The sequence below is a fragment of the Meles meles genome, chromosome 9 (assembly GCF_922984935.1).
Source record: "Meles meles chromosome 9, mMelMel3.1 paternal haplotype, whole genome shotgun sequence".
NCBI classification, from domain to species: Eukaryota; Metazoa; Chordata; class Mammalia; order Carnivora; family Mustelidae; genus Meles; species Meles meles.
In genome coordinates, this window is record NC_060074.1 from 15,279,292 (window position 1) to 15,295,843 (window position 16,552).

A 16,552-nucleotide genomic window follows, 5' to 3' on the forward strand; every position below is an offset into this window, starting at 1 on the left:
TTTTAAATTCAACAGAGAAATTTTTAAAAGCAAGTAAGTCCATCTTTTAAGATTTGTAGTAATCAGTGGAGGATAACATTATGAGCTGAAAGATTAAAAATAATGCAAAGATCATATACTGTCCTATGGGGTTTTAGCCACATCCCCCATGCAACTTTTTATCACAGGCTTTCTGTTGTTAATATGATCAGTGCCCTGGTAGAGCTGTTAATACTTGAAGAGCTGGGAGCATAGAGAGAAAAATGTAAAGCCTAAAAAATTACAGATTTTTATGTCAATTCCAAATATTAAAAAGTTAGGCAGAATACATTAAATAAAGGCCAGAGGGGACGATTTAAAACTTACTAACAAGTAATTTCACTGGACTTTATTCCAATGAAAATACAACAGTGAAAGTTAAGTTTGTCACGGGGTACCACTTGAGTATGTACTTTGTCAGTTATTAGTAACTAGAAAACTATTTCAGTTATGTTCCAGTTTGGTATTTTTCTGTGATCATTTGAATTAGTAAAAAATGCACAAACTTAGAAATGTAAGAACTCACTCAAGTTACGCATGTAGTTTTTATATTGAGCTACTTGGAACTGTAGCTGTGTTGCTTCTGCATTACATAATCTAGTATACTATTTTACATTTTATTTCCAGTTACATCTTACCATTCAAGTTGTATATGGAGAATCGATAAGAAAAATTGGCCATATTTGTTTCCTGACGAAGAGGAGATCTTTTTACTGGTTCCATGGGCTTATCAGAATCCAAACTCTAAAGAAAGTTTAATAAGTCATAATATTATATACAGGTTTCAATTATAAAAAAGAGAAACAAAGCTTGTTATTTGATTAGGTGAACTGTCATATAATAGTTAATAAAACCAAAGTTTAGATTCTAGTTTTAAGGACAAGTATAATTGTTTTTCATGTTATTTTGGTTATAGTTGCTTCAATTTTTAGATAAATGCTTAAGGCAATCAAGACCATCCTAGTTTGGAGGGGACGTCTTTCCAAATACATCAAGTATAGAGACTGAGCTTATTTTACATAAATTCACTATAAGCTAAATATATGAATATAGACATGGTAAGATACAAAATAGAAAGGAACAATGCAGAGAATTCTGTTATCTTTTTCCTCAAGGGGATTTGATTTTGGTCAGTCTCATTCTTGGCAGGAAGTACCCTGAAGATAAGGCACAATTCTGAATTCAAGATGAGTAAGGTCCAAGATCAGTTTTTCCTTTGTATTTACGTATTTATTTTATTATTTTTTTTAATTTATTTTTTAAAATATTTTATTTATTCATTTGACAGAGAGAGACCACAAGTAGGCAGAGCAACACACAGAGAGAGAGGGGGAAGCAGGCTCTCTGCTGAGCAGAGAGCCTGATGTGGGGCTCGATCCCAGGACCCTGGGATCATGACCTGAGCCGAAGGCAGAGGCTTTAACCCACTGAGCCACCCAGGCGTCCCTACGTATTTATTTTTATTAAAAATTTTTTTCATCTTAATTCTAGTTAACCTACACTACTATATTAGTTTCAGGTGTACAATACAGTGATTCCACAATTCTATATGTTACTTAGTGCTCATTATAGCGTCCCTCCTCCCCTCTGTTAACCATCAATTTGTTTTCTATAGTTTGGAGTCGGTTTTTTGGTGGTTTGTTTGTTTGTTTTTGGCTTTCTTTAATGATTACTTGGATCCCTTTCTCTCTCTCTCTTTTTTTTTTTTTTTTTTTTAAGATTTTACTTATTTGACAGAGAGAAGAGAGAACACAAGTAGGGGAGCTGCAAGCAGAGGGAGAGGGAGCCTGATGGGGAGCTTGATCCGAGGACCCTGGGATCATGACCTGAGCTGAAGGCAGATGCTGAATCAACTGAGCCACCCAGGTGCCCCGGATCCTTTTCTCTTTGCCTATCTATTACTGGTTTTTGATTTGTGTATTAGGTTTGTATATAACATCCGCATATAATAGTCTATATTAAGCTGATGGTCACTTAAGTTTAAACCCATTCTTTACTCCTCTGCCCCTCACAATTTAGGTATATGGTATCATACTTTACATCCTTTTATTTTGTGAGTCCCTTGACTGATTTTTAGAAATATACTTATTTTACTGCTTTTGTGCTTCCTACTTTCCTTATTCCTATTTATGGTTTTCCACTCAAAGGGTCCCCTTTAGTATTTCTCATAGACCTGCTTAATGGTCATGAATTCCTTTAAATTTCATTTGTCTGGGCAACTCTCTCTTATTCTGAACAATAGCCTTGCTGGATAGAATATTCTTGGTTGCACTTTTTTTTCCTTTCAGCACTTTGAACATATCATGCTATTCCCTTCTGGCCTACAAAGTTTCCATTGAAAAATCAGCTGATAGCCTTATGGGGTTTCCCTTGCTTGGAACTCTTTTCTCTTCCTACTTTTAAAATTGTCTTTATCACTACTTTTGACCATTTTAAGTACTATGTATCTTGGTGTGGACCTCCCTGGATTGATTTTGTTGGGGGCTTTTTGTGCCTCTGGATCTGGATTCTTGTTTCCTTCCCCAGATTTGAGAAGTTTTTCAGCTATTATTTCTTCAAGTAAGTTTTCTGCCCCTTTCTTGCTCTTCTTCTTGGATCCCTAAAATGCAAATGTTATTACACTTGATGGTGTCACTGAGTTCCCAAAGTCTACTTTCATTTTTTATCATTATTTTTTTCTCTCTTCTATTCAGCTTGATTAATTTCCATTATTCTGTCCTCCATGTCACTGATATGTTGTACTCCTTCTAGTTCTACTATTTATTCCATCTACTGTATCTTAAATTTCAGTTATTGGATTCTTCATCTCTGATTGGTTTTTATTTTTTCTATCTCTTTGTTGAGGGTCACACTGAGATCCTCCATTCTTTTCTCAAGTCCAGTGAGTATCTCTATGACCATTACTTTAAATTGTCTATTGGGCATATTATTTACCTCTGTTTTATTTAGCTCTCTTGCTGTGACTGTGTCCAGTTCCAACCCCACTGATTTTTAAAGTTCCAGGTACTGAGTCTCACTGATTGTAAGAAGATAAGGAAAATTTGGTCCAGCTAGTTTTCAAAGCCAAATGTTAGGGGGATACATCTTCCCCATGCAGGCTCCCTTGTCTGAGTCTGTTCCTCTTTCCTCTGTATGCCCAGGATGCCCTTCCCTCGTGTCTTTGCCCTTCTTCCTTCTCGACATTTAGCTGTGGAAAGTTTGTTCTTCCAGTCTTTAGGTCATTTTCTGGGTCATTACACTGAGGTGGGGGTTATCTAGTTGTATTCATGAGATACAATGTGAGGTAAGAATCTTCCTACTCTCCTGTCTTCCCTGGAAGTCCCAAGACCCAAGATCTTAACAGAGAGTGGCTACAACTTCAGACAATGATGGAATATTCTTGTTCTTCTCAAGCTCTATTAAGATGAGGACAAACTGTAACCCAGCTATGATACTGCCTATGATAAGTCTAGAATTATACTGTATTTCAGGACAGAGTATCTTCTAAGTTATCTTGCCACCTTTTTAAATGACACTTTTCCTCTTCCTCTCTATAATAAAGAATATAAGCTGCTTATAACAGAGAAATTCAGGAAAAAGGTCAGTAGTTAGTGTATATTTAAATAAATTTGCAAATATTAAAAGCAGCCTTTTAAAACTTTAACTTCTATTTATAATTATCAAATAGATTTCAAATAAAAAAGAATGCTAGACAGTCTGTAGAATCATGGAATTATATTTGTGCCTTCTTTATTCATTTGTCTCAAGATAAAAGGAATCCATTCAGTTTTCAAAGCTATCATATGAAGAGTATCCACAATCATTCACTGCCTTATTTCAATGTTTCACAAAATAGGAAATTCTTCAACCTCAAACCCTGTTCTTCTGCTGTAATTTAATTCCCAATGCTTCTCCCAGTGGAAATGAAAAATAATAGGTAGGTTTAATATTTTCTGTTAAATAACTTGAATATAATTGAGGACATACTAAGATTCAGTCTATTTACCAGTTCAAATAAACATACTTGTTATAATTACCTGCTGTGCCCACAGTGCTGAGAGAACAAAAGAAATACTCCTTGACACCAAGAAATGGTAACGTAGTAGGTAGTATTTAAACTTCGTGTGTGGGGGTGGGGTGGGGTAGAGAGTGTGGGGCGAGTATCATGAGAATTTGGTAAAAGCTCTGAACCTTCTTCCAAGAAAATGCAAACACACAAAAACTTTACAAACAATTTTAAAAGATTCATTAACCACTTAAAACATAAACTTGATATAATATAAAGCTGAAAATCCCATTAACAAGGTATGTGTGATATGAGTGGGTACACAGATGACACTTTGTAGTAAACAAAAATAATGAAACAAACTTTATTAGCCACTAATAAAGTACATAAAACATTTTTTTGGAAACATCTTAAGTGTAAAAAGCAACTTGTTAGCAGTGAGCCACCATTACACAGTGGTTAATATATTTTGTTTCTAAAGACAGATTTATACAAAAACAAAAACAAAACAAAAATAGTCACAGTATTAGTTTACAAGCCAACTTTTTTGGTGAGTGGCTCTTCACATTATATGGCAAGGAATTTAAAATACTGGGAAGAATAAAAGTACCAAACCAGCAGAAGAGCCATCTGCAGTGAAATAGCATAGAGTTACTATTCTACCTTTTATAAAAACACAAGATCCAGTAAAACAAAATAAAAAAGCTTTGCCATGGTTTTAAAATGCAGCCAGAAATGAAATTTTGCCAGTATTCTAGAATTATAGAATAGAAATACTTGCATGTGAGGCTATTACTTGCATCGTAAAATGTAGTAAATATTCACATATATTAAGTTATGAAATAAGAAATAAGAGTCGCTAAAATTTAGACTTTTAGATTTTGGGTTTTAAACCTTTTAGTCAGCAATCTCAGTTTACCAACCAGATTTTAAATAATCCCTCCAGAGGAACAGAACCTCTGTCTTAAGTTTGTTTTGTTTTGCTTTTTTGTTTTGAGACTCCTTTAAATAACCATATAATACTTCGTGTTCTAGAGTTAACATTTATTTACTTGTTAAAGGTTTGGACATTTTCCCTTTAGCAGTATTTAAAAATGGAACCTATTATCCATATCCCTATGTCTACACAGTAAATTTTTAAGCACACAGTGATGGCTTGAAATCCTCGAACAATTTTTCAAGCACTATTTCTAACCTGAGTGAGTTTGTCCAGCTCCCCTAGCCAGGCTCCAAACATTTTGTCCAGGTCCTGATCTTCCTTATCACTGTCTTCTTCAGCTCCATGGTCAATTTCTTCATCTGATAGCTGATCCATCTGAAATACAGACATTTAGGTAGAATGAAGTTTAACAGGTTAAACTTGAAAAATTATGCAGCACATGCTCTGATATAAATTGTAACTCTCTGGCGTCAAATCTTCCAAACCAGAGATTATTTTATACAAGGAAATTAGAAGTCATTAATGGAGACAGGTTGACAAGCGATTAGGAATGAGTAACTAGGTCTCAAATTTTTAGGAAATTGTGAAAGAAAAGATTGTATCAGATTACGACCAGAATCACAAGTAACAATAATTTTAAAATTGCAGAGCCCTCTCAATAACCGGAGGATATTATAGTAGTGTGGTTTCCTCCACTAACACATTCTGTAACACCCCAAAACCACAGAGAAATAATTTTAAGACTTCAATCCAGCACATTATTATCTCACTTATTCTGTGAGATCTATTTAATACAAGTAAGTATGTACCTTGCAAAACCTTAGTTCGAGAATCACTTCAGAGAAAAGAAAAAATTGTTAATCCAGTTTAGTCTGTTGAATTAGTTCCTCCTCTCATAGCATTCTTTCTACCTTACTTTCTCATCAGTTCTGACAAAATCCAAGGAACCAGAACTAAAATTTCCTGTATGTAACTATTCTTCAAGTATAAGTCTTGAAAAGAAGAGATAATTTTCTTTCTTCTCATTAATTATGTGATATCTGACATGGAATCTGCATATTGTTTTGTGAAGGGAAGAAAAGATTACACAAAACAAAGTAGGATCAATGACTGACCAGATACTTAAAGTTCTTAAAGATTAATCTGATTAATATATTTCAATATTAAAGGCGCTGAGAATCTTTTTTTAAAATTCCAATATAGTTAACATACAGTATTATATTAGTTTCAGATATATATATAGTGATCCAACCATTCCATACATTACTCAGTGCTCATCACACGGGCACTCCTCAATCCCCATCACTTATTTCACCCATCCCTTCACCCACCTCCCCTCTGTTAACTATCCCCTCTGGAAACTATCAGTTTGTTCTCTATAGCTAAGAGTCTGTTTCTTGGTTTGTCTCTCTATGAGAAATCTTTAGTAAAGCCTACATTTGCTTAAACCAAGATATTCCAAATTAATTTGACCACAAATCCTTTCCCTTCAATTTGGAATAATATCCATTATCTTTCCCAGGGATACAATGAATATTATCATTCTACATTCCATTCTTGACTCACATTTCTGAAATATAAATTTTGTTCCAGTGGATCTAGGCACTATTTGAAATACTACCTGCCTATTTGTTTAAAGAATTCCTCAGAGATTAAAGTTATCCTTAATCTCAAATAAGAATTCATACACATATTACACCTCAAAGCAACAATCAACAGAAGTAATTGTGATCCTTAAAATGTGGTTATGAGCTATGTGAGGAATTTAATTATCTAATGGGATGTCATGAAGCTAAATGTTAAACCTTATTTTACTATATAAAATTCTGCAGAAAGGGTCAAACAGTGTCACAAAATCCATCTGAACTGGGTGGCTCGGTCAGTCAAATTGGCTCAGGTCATGATCCCAGGGCCCTCTACCTGCCACTCCCCCTGCTTGTGCTCTCTTTCCTTCTCTTTCTCTCTGAAAAATAAATAAAATCCTAAAAGAAACAAAAAAACAAACTGAACTTAGTTCTAAAGATATGAAAAATCAGATCATATCCCATTTAATCACTTAACAGAAATAATTTTCTTAAGTTTAATACTACAAAGGATCACAGCTTATCAATATCTCTAATGTAAACTGGTAATTCTCCTTAATTTCACTACTCAAAGCATGTATAAATCAGGGAATTCTTCTCACAAATGGAAAATATATCCACCAATTCCCCAAATCACAATTTGACTCTTAAAGAGATTTGGTTTTTATAATTCATTTGTGTTGTACTAGTTCTAGGATTTTTATTCATTAATGAACTATTTACAGAACTATCTCAATAGAAACCTGATATCGTTATTTCATTGTTCTATCCAGGAAATATGTTAGTACAAAGAAAAACCTCATCTGACTAGGTAACTTAATTACTCATATAATAGTTGCTAGTTTGAGAACATCTAAGAGTAAGAATATCCAGTCTTCATAGTGAAGGCCAACAAGCAACAGAACTGGAAATTTTAAAAGTCAACTTCCTCTTTCTCCCTAATCTTTAAAACTAAACATACTGGAATAACCCAGAAGCTAAAATATTCTAGGAGGAATTCTGCTTTGAGACAATGATACTTATGCTGCACATCCTTCTGAGCACACATTATAAATGTCCATAAGGAAGAAGCTATACTGCAAAGAATGAAATAGGAGTATGATTTTGCATATAGTTTTGCAGAGCATATACAAAATAGTTCAAAATGAATGTATTTTGAATTATTACGGTGCTAAATGAACTACAGAGTCCATACCAAAGACTGGTGCATTTTTTGAGTTTTTTCCTATTATTCAAACCCAGTAATTATTTGGATTTTTAAATATCTCTTTAAATATTTTCATTAATAGTTTTATTTGATCTAGACTACTGCACATCAAAGTAGATGAAAATATGGCTAGGGAGTAATAACAGAGAATCATAAATGGAAATTCTGAAGCAATTCAAAATATTAAAATATCAAAATAATATTTTGAATAAAACAATAAAATTTGACTTTTACTATTTATGTAACCTTTGCCAACTTTTTCCATTCTTGAATTTGTCACCATGTCGGTTATTTTATAAAAATTAAGACACTTATTCAGAGACTTTTCCAATAAAAATTTAGGTCCTACAACATTTCTTAACAGATCTGCACCCTAAAATAGCAGCCTCCCTTCTCTAGAAGCTGAAGTTGATCCTTATTTAAATGACATAATTTCTGATTACTACACACACCAAATGAGAGCATCCCCAAAAGTTTTCTTACACACTGTGTACTGTTAAAATCAGCAAAACTGGTACAGAGATTTATCCTCTATTACATATTGATACCTGCTTCCAATTAGATGGCAATTCTAAATCTGAAATGCCCCGACTAGAAATGACGACAGCAGAAACTACAAATAAAATAATAAAATAGTCAACTGTCCCTCCAAAGGGAAAGAAAAAATTAAGGAAAAGAAAATAGAACATATCTTATTTTTAAAATAATTTGGATTTAAAAGAATAGCTTCTAATGTGATGCTTTTCCATAATGATGTTGAAATAGGCCCAAAGAAACCATAATACATACTAGACCAAATATTATTAAATTATCCTATGACTATTAGATTAGGTACTTGGTGGTGGTGGTGGTGGGGAATATATTAAAGTTTCACTTTAATTCCCTTCTCCATTACATCTGAGGGAAACTATGTCCTGAAAGAATGAATGTACCCTAACACAAATGAAAAGGTTTATTTCCCAAAGGGTGCACTTAATGAATACAGAATAAAATCCACAGTCAATGGCAGATCAAGAACACCCTGGATGGTCCTGGCCTTCAGGGACCTCTCTGATCTTTCATCCCATCTCCCTTCCAGCCACTGTCCTGCCTGCTGTTCCTTGGAGCAGCCTGGGGGTTGAGAGGATGTGAATTCTGTTTTGAAGATAGACTGAGAGATGCCAGTAAATATCCAACTGGAAAAAAAAATGAGGAAGGGTTATTAGGACTCAGGTAATGAAAAGGGTTAGTTAACCTGATTATTTCAAAATCCTATGTTTATTACAGAATAATCACAGATTGCAGGGAACTAATATTTTAAAGTAATTTACATTTATTTTTTTCATAAAGTAAAGACAAATAATGGTGCAATGATCCACCACTGTTTATATGCCGACTGGATTCATTTCACACATAAGAGTTAATAATTGTGCTTCAATTATTACAGGTTAAAGGTTACATATGACAAGCTCCACTACATGTAACAAAACTATCCATTTAGTATGCCTTAGTATAAAACAATATTTTTTCCACAATATTTTCTATGAAGCTAATTATTCAGCATATTTTCCCTATTAGCCTTCCTCCCGGGAGATATTTTGGTTTACTACTCAGTTTCCTCACTGTGAGATAGAATGGTGATCTTTATAAAGAAGGCTGGGCTTATAGTAGGGCTTAGTAATTTGAATAAATATATTCCAGGTAGGGGAAATTATAAAGAGCAAAGGAGAAAGTCTGTGTTTGTAAACTATCATGAGATTGGCTCAAATAAGAGAAGAGGAAAAAGAGAGCTTTTAAAAGTCAAGGACGAAGGCCAGAGAGATAACCTTGAGAGCCAAGTCTATTCTTTCCTCCAGGAGGCAACCATATTCTTAAACACAGAAGTGAAGGGGTAGGGAGAGAAATGGTATTTTAGTCAGAGGACACAATGCCTGTGTAAGAGTTATTAGAGAAGGGAAAGGCCAACAGAAGGCTACTGTAAATATTATGTAGAGATAATTATAGAAATGCAAACTGAAGTCCTCAGGAAATACAACTTACACAAACCAAATAGTTAGACAGTGGCAAGAAAAATACATGGTATTGAATGAGGGTGCCTTATTTATTACTGACCTCTTTTTGTCCTCTTAACAATTCAAAAATAACTACTTCTTGTAAAAATAAGTATACTTAAAGCCACATGAACACTCTCAGAATGCAGGAGGAGTGCAAAGCTGCTACTAGGGCATTTCTCTGGGTCTAATATGCTCAATATTCCAAAGAAGCAAGAAAAGATTTGGTATTTGCTGTACATCTACTGTATACCAGATGCTGGGGGAATAGAGTTGGACATGATAACCTCTGTCTTTTAGGAATATATAATCTAGGGACACCTGGGTGGCTCAGGTCATGATCCCAGGATCCTGGGATCGAGTCCCCCATCTGGCTCCTTGCTCAGTGGGGAGCCCACTTCTCCCCCTGCTTGCCACTCCCCCTGCTTGTGCACTCTCTAACAAAAAAAATCTTAAAAAAATGAATATATAATCTAGTAGAGGACAGCCAAGGGGACCAACAATGCGCCTGGGTGGCTCAGTGGGTTGGGCCGCTGCCTTCGGCTCGGGTCGTGATCTCGGGGTCCTGGGATCGAGTCCCGCATCGGGCTCTCTGCTCAGTGGGGAGCCTGCTTCCCTCTCTCTCTCTCTCTCTCTCTCTCTGCCTGCCTCTCTGTCTACTTGTGATCTCTCTGTCAAATAAATAAATAAATCTTTAAAAAAAAATTAAAAAAAGTGTTAAGTGCAATGACAGAGGTATGTTATATGACTATAGTTTAACAGTTTGAGGACAGAAGAAAGGGATGATGCTTCAGTTCAGACCTGAAGAATGAATGTGCAAAAGCAGAGAAGAAGGGTGTTTTAGGCAGAGGGACCAGTATGTGGGAGGGTATAAAGCTGTGACAAAGTAAGACATGTTGAGAACTCTGACTTAACATTTCCAATGCAAAAGATGTGTGGTATAGACCCAAGGGAGAATGGGGGCTAGAGAGGAATTAGGGGCAAAATTAGAAGCCATATGAAATGGAGTCTGGACTTGATGCTGTATGGCAAAGTATTTCCAATTGTGGTCTGCTGATGACCTACATCAAAATTATCTGGGGTGGGGTGCCTGGGTGGCTCGGTAGGTTAAGCTGCTGCCCTCGGCTCAGGTCATGATTTCAGGGTCCTGGGACAGAGTCCGCACCAGGCTCTCTGCTCAGCAGGGAGCCTGCTTCCCTCTCTCTTTCTCTGCCTGCCTCTCTGCCTACTTGTGATCTCTGTCAAATAAATAAATAAAATCTTAAAAAAAATTATCTGGGGTGCTTCTTGTAAAGTCAGTTTTAAAAAGGCCTAAGATCTACCAAATACTAATTTCCAGGATCCTGGGACATTTTTAACAAGCCACCCCAGGTATTCCTTATGCCTACTGAAGTCTGACAACCGCTGCAGTGTGTTGTGTTCTAATTACCAAGAGAACTTGCAAGACAAAATTAACACAGTTTCACACAACCACAACTTGGTTAAAGGCAAAGTAAGACATGTACACCCAAAGCCCATTAAGAAATTAGGCAGTGACAAGTTCCCTCTATTAACATACCCTCATTACCACAGTTCCATGATTCTTCTGAGAGTTATTCATTTAGTTGTAATTTTTAGTTCTTTATGCCCAGTTACATTTCAGTAATTCTATCACAAAATTTTGGAAAAACTCCTAAGCTGATAAATAATTCCAAAGATAAATAATTCCAAATAATTCCAAAGAAAAACAGGCACTAGAGAAGGGAGGCTATAAAGACTTCCAGGTTCAAGGAGTGCCCCCCAACTGTGCAAGATAGAACTCTTGCAAAATAAAGCAGGAGGAAGGAAACCTAGATCAGACAAAAGAAACAGTAAGAAAAAAAACTCTGTTAAAATTAGTACCGCACAAAGAGAGGAAGAAGACTCATCAAAAGGCGGAGGGAGGAAGTCAGAGCAGAGAAGGAAAAGGAGAGAAATAGGACACAATATAATATAAAATGAAGTGAGAACTGTGGGGGGCGGGGGGCCATTAGCTGCTCATCTGACTAGGGCACCCAGAGAGAGGTGTGCTTGATTTACTTTTCTCTTGACCTACAACTCTTCAACACAGAACACAGTTCTGCCGTGAACTAAATGGCATCATTTGTAAACTGCCCACATGAAAATTGGGAATTGAATGAACTAACTGAATTTCCACGAGTTCTTCACAGAATCAAGATATTAAGTGTGTTGTATGTATAGCAACATTTTCCTCAGGTTTTATTTTTAATTTTGGATGGTCTTATTTTCTTTCTTTCTTTCCTTTTTTTAAAGATACTGCTAAAAGTTTTATTTTTTAAGTTATCAAATGTGTAAATTCTTTTCTGGGAGAAGTCTTGCACTGTTTTGGTCAGTAAATTCTTTTCAACCAAGAACTCTGATGTTTATGTAAATCTTTAGTTTTATTTTATTATTCATTCTTTTCTGTAGTTATTACATTTAACATAGGTAGCTTAGTTTAGCATTACAGAACCTTAAACTGATTTTTCCCAAAATTTAATTCTTTTGAATTTATATATTATTTTCTATATATACAGTAGGTTCTTTTTCTGAGGATCCTTTTCCATTGTGTGCCTACTTTTCAGTAAACATCACTTTGTATTTTATCAATTTATGGAGCAGATAAGTTAAAATGTCAAAAGTTGCTTTTTGTAAATCGATCACTGAAGTTTTCTCTGTTAAGGTTAGTGGTCCTCCACAGAAATGGCCCAAGTTTGACTTAGAGTTCAACACTTCCAATACTTTGCCCACAAACAGTATTATGCCAGGTACTGTGCAGGATACAAAGGCGGCAAAAAATACACCCTATGATTTCAAAGAACATTAATCCTAACTGTGGCAGAGATGGTAAACATTGAAGCATCTTGATTAAAAAAGTCTCTAAGAACAAAGTTCCTTCTGTAGGTCTGTGCATGAAGGAAACTATGGTCTCTGAAGGGTTGAAAGGGGACTGAGAAGGAAGAAATGTACTTGTCATTCCAAGGCTTCACAGGAGCAATCCGAGTAAACTGGCCACCAGGAAACTTGCATGGCCTAGTCTTCTGGGAGTGAACTGGTATGGAACTAACTTTTGTAGTTTCTACATAGAACGAAACCTCCCTAATAAACAAGAAAGGTATACTGTGTGTGGGTTGGCCATCTTTCCTTACCAAGAGGAAAGAGAAAAACTAGGGGAGGTGATTCTCACTCCTTATAATAAATCTTTTATTGGTATTTCAGTTTCTGACAACCCAAGATGTAACTAACACATCCTCTTCATTATCATATACATTAACTCTAAAGTAACTAAAGATCACATAAAGAAGCATAAAAAAAAACCCAAGAACTGTTTTTAATAGTTGACATAAGTTATTATGTCTAAAGAAAGCTATAAATCAAATCAAAGCTGATTTGTTAATTTAATGTTTCATTTAACAAGCACGTAAATGCACCCCGGCAAAGGAATTCCCTTCACAGAATAATGAACCATATTTGTTTCTTAATTTACATTGGATTTTTCATAATAGTGGATATTGTTTATGTATTAAATCCCAAACAGGAACTCAAGTGAAGTGAAAAAACCAATCTAAGTTCAATGGTTTACAAAGAAACTCCTAACATTCTTAATAAATAAGAAGTTCTAATGACCAATCTTAAAATTACTAGTTATACAGTATACCATAAACCATAATCTGAAATCAGAGAACTAAAATAAATAAATAAACCAATAAACAAAAAGTAATAGTAAGTGTAATATTCTTTTGTTATATTCTACCTTTCCAAGTTTAAGAACTGTGAGAGAATAAATTTCTGTTGTTTTAAACCACCCAGTGTGTGGTAAGTTGTTACAGTAGTCCTAGGAAACACAGTCACTACAAGTTACCTTAGAAATGGGGCTTCCATGACTGCTTCCAGAGATGTTCATGTTGCTTATTCTGCTCCACACTTAGGACCTTTCCTGCTATACTACCTACATACCAGTTATCTTTGGAGACAGCTGATATTATACATGCACTTTCCAGCTTTAACTGGAGGGAGAGTGTAGACAGTAGTAGCCTGTGGCTTAGGAGCCATCTGGACTACATTTTGTAGATTATTTATTTATTTATTTGACAGTCAGAGATCACAAGTAGGCAGAGAGGCAGGCAGAGGCGGGGAGGGGAAGCAAGCTCCCTGCTGAGCAGAGAGCCTGATTCGGGGCTCAATCCCAGGACCCTGAGATCATGACCTGAGCGGAAGGCAGAGGCTTTAACCCACTGAGCCACCCAGGTGCCCCGACTATATTTTGAATCATCATTATGAACTCAAGGTTTCAAAGAGACAGAGGAAATACAGAAGGGGTAGGAATAAAGATAGATACACATTTAAGTGTTTGTAGGTAGGTCCACTCAAAGGGCGTAGAAGCGATGACATTCCAGTAGCAATGACATTCCAATTACCATACCTAGCACCCAGTTTTTGGTTTCTAAATACATATCCTACCCAAAAAGTAACCAAGAACCTTGGAGTAATGATTCAAGGGTTGGGGTTGGTGAAAAGTAAGATGAGATCCTAGAATATCTTCCTGTGCCAGAAAGTGCTCAATAAAGATGGGGACATGTCAAAAGGATACAGAAGCCAGTCAGAAGGGGATCCACAGAACCCAATATGGGGCAATTTAGGCATCAAAAATCAATTATGACAGGAAGAACGATAACCTGTTGAATAAAATAAGAATCCACGAACCCATACTGATATAAATACATACATGGGAAAAGAAAGCTCTTCCTCACAAAATGCCAATTAAATGATGCAGATGAACTGACAGAAGATCACCATACGCGACCACTGTAATAACTGATTCGGGTAAGAACCATTGACAGATGCTAAATCATGGGTGAAAATCTGCTAAGACTATTTACATATCGTTAAAATATCTCCCCACAAAATTACTGGGTGACACTGCCTTAACCAAGTGATAAAATTTAACATCACTAACATTGGGGCAAACCCACATCATATATTTTTTGAGAAATAATGCAGAGAAGATACATTATCATTTTGCGGTATTCTTTTTTTTTTTAAGATTTTATTTACTTATTTATTTGAGAGAGACAGTGAAAAAGAGAGAGCACAAGCAGGGGGAACCGCAGAAGGAGAGGGAGAAGCAGGCTCTCCACTGAGCAGGGAGCCCAACGCTGGGATCCCAGGACCCTGGGATCATGACCTGAGCCAAAGGCGGATGCTTAATGACTGAGCCACCCAGGCGCCACTTTTTTGTGGTATTCCTGACGATATGCATTACCTGAATCAAATCACAAGACATTTTACAAAATAACTGGCCTATGGTTAAAAAACATGAAGGCCAAAAACACAAAGGCTGAGGATGTGTTCTAATTTAAAAGAAACCTAAATGGGGCGCCTGGGTGGCTCAGTCATTGGGCGTCTGACTTCGGCTCAGGTCATGACCCCAGAGTCCTGGGATTGGGCCCCACATCGGGCTCCCTGCTCAGTGGAAGCCTGCTTCTGCCTCTCTCACTCCCTCCGTTTGTGTTCCATCTCTGGCTGTGTCTCTCTCTGTCAAATGGATAGGTAAAATCTTAAAAAAAAAAAAAAAAAAAAAAGGAAACTAAAGAGACCTGACAACTCAATGCAATGCTTGATCCTGGACTGAATCCTGGACCCGAAGAAAATATGTAAACGTATAAATATAGCTATAAAGGACATTACTGGGATAACTGCCAATATCTGACTATGGACTGCAGATTAGATCACAGTATTGTATTGATGTTACATTTCCTGATTTTGATAATACTACTGAAGTTTTGATAATTACTACTGAAGTAATGTAAGACAGTATCTTTGCCCTTAGGAAACACATACTGAACAATTTAGTCATAAAGGGGCACAATGTCTACAGTTCATTTTCAAATGGCTCAGAAAAAAATGTATGTATTTGAGTGTGTGTAAATACATAAAAAGGGAGAGAGGAATAACTAGGCAAAAAGTAAACAATAAGTGAATCTAGGTAAAGGGAATGTGGGAGTTGTTTGCACTCTTACAAATTTCTTAAGTTCCAAACTGCATCAAAATAAATTCAGAAAGAGAGGGAGGGTGGGAGGGGAGATAAAGAAAGTGTCTCAGGAAATTATAGTTTAGTTAGGAAAACACTGTGTATCAACTAATGGATCATTTAAAATTCAGAAATAAAGGAAAAAAAAACATATAGGTCGAAAAACATTTTTACCAAATAAAATAATGCAGGCAAGGTCCCTGAAGAACAACTGTGTATTTCTCCAACACATGATTTTTATTATTATATGCATGTATTACCATTCCTAAATTGCATTTGCCTGGTTTACTGCTAATGTTTTTGGTTTATTTTTGGTCATCATAAAATTAGTTTTAATGCAAATAAAAGGTTATCACTTTGAAAAATAATTACTCATCAGATAATTCTTTCACAGAGGCAAAGACAATCATTTCTAACCTTCAGATGAAAAAAACAAGTAAATGAGTTAAAAAAAAATTGGTTAATGTCACAGCAGGTCAGGAAGAAATCAGAATTCATTCTAAATCAAAGACTCATACACTTGACTCATGAACAACACAGGCTGAACTGAGTGGGTCCATTTTTATACAGATTTTTAAGATAAATACAGTACAGTATTATAAATGTATTTTTTCTTCTGTATGATTTTCTTAGTAACATTTTCTCGTCTCTAGCTTATCTTATTGTAAGAATATAGTATATAATACATACAATATACAAAATATATGCTAATCAACTGTTTACATTGGTGATAAGGCTTC

At 35.6% G+C, this 16,552-nt stretch overlaps 1 protein-coding gene across 7 annotated transcripts in view; it reads right to left on the reverse strand.

Moving 5' to 3' along the window:
- RAPH1 (Ras association (RalGDS/AF-6) and pleckstrin homology domains 1) overlaps positions 1 to 16,552 on the reverse strand; it is a 94,319-nt gene that overhangs the window by 54,256 nt on the left and 23,511 nt on the right. For 6 of the 7 annotated variants that reach the window (XM_046018406.1, XM_046018405.1, XM_046018404.1 and 3 more), the window contains 2 exons: positions 5,199 to 5,318; positions 657 to 762 (listed from right to left, as the gene is read on the reverse strand). In XM_046018406.1, the coding sequence (XP_045874362.1) occupies positions 657 to 762; positions 5,199 to 5,318 (226 nt within the window). Of the gene's footprint in view, positions 1 to 656; positions 763 to 5,198; positions 5,319 to 16,552 lie in introns of those variants that run through there. The other variant, XM_046018407.1, reaches the window with a different exon arrangement.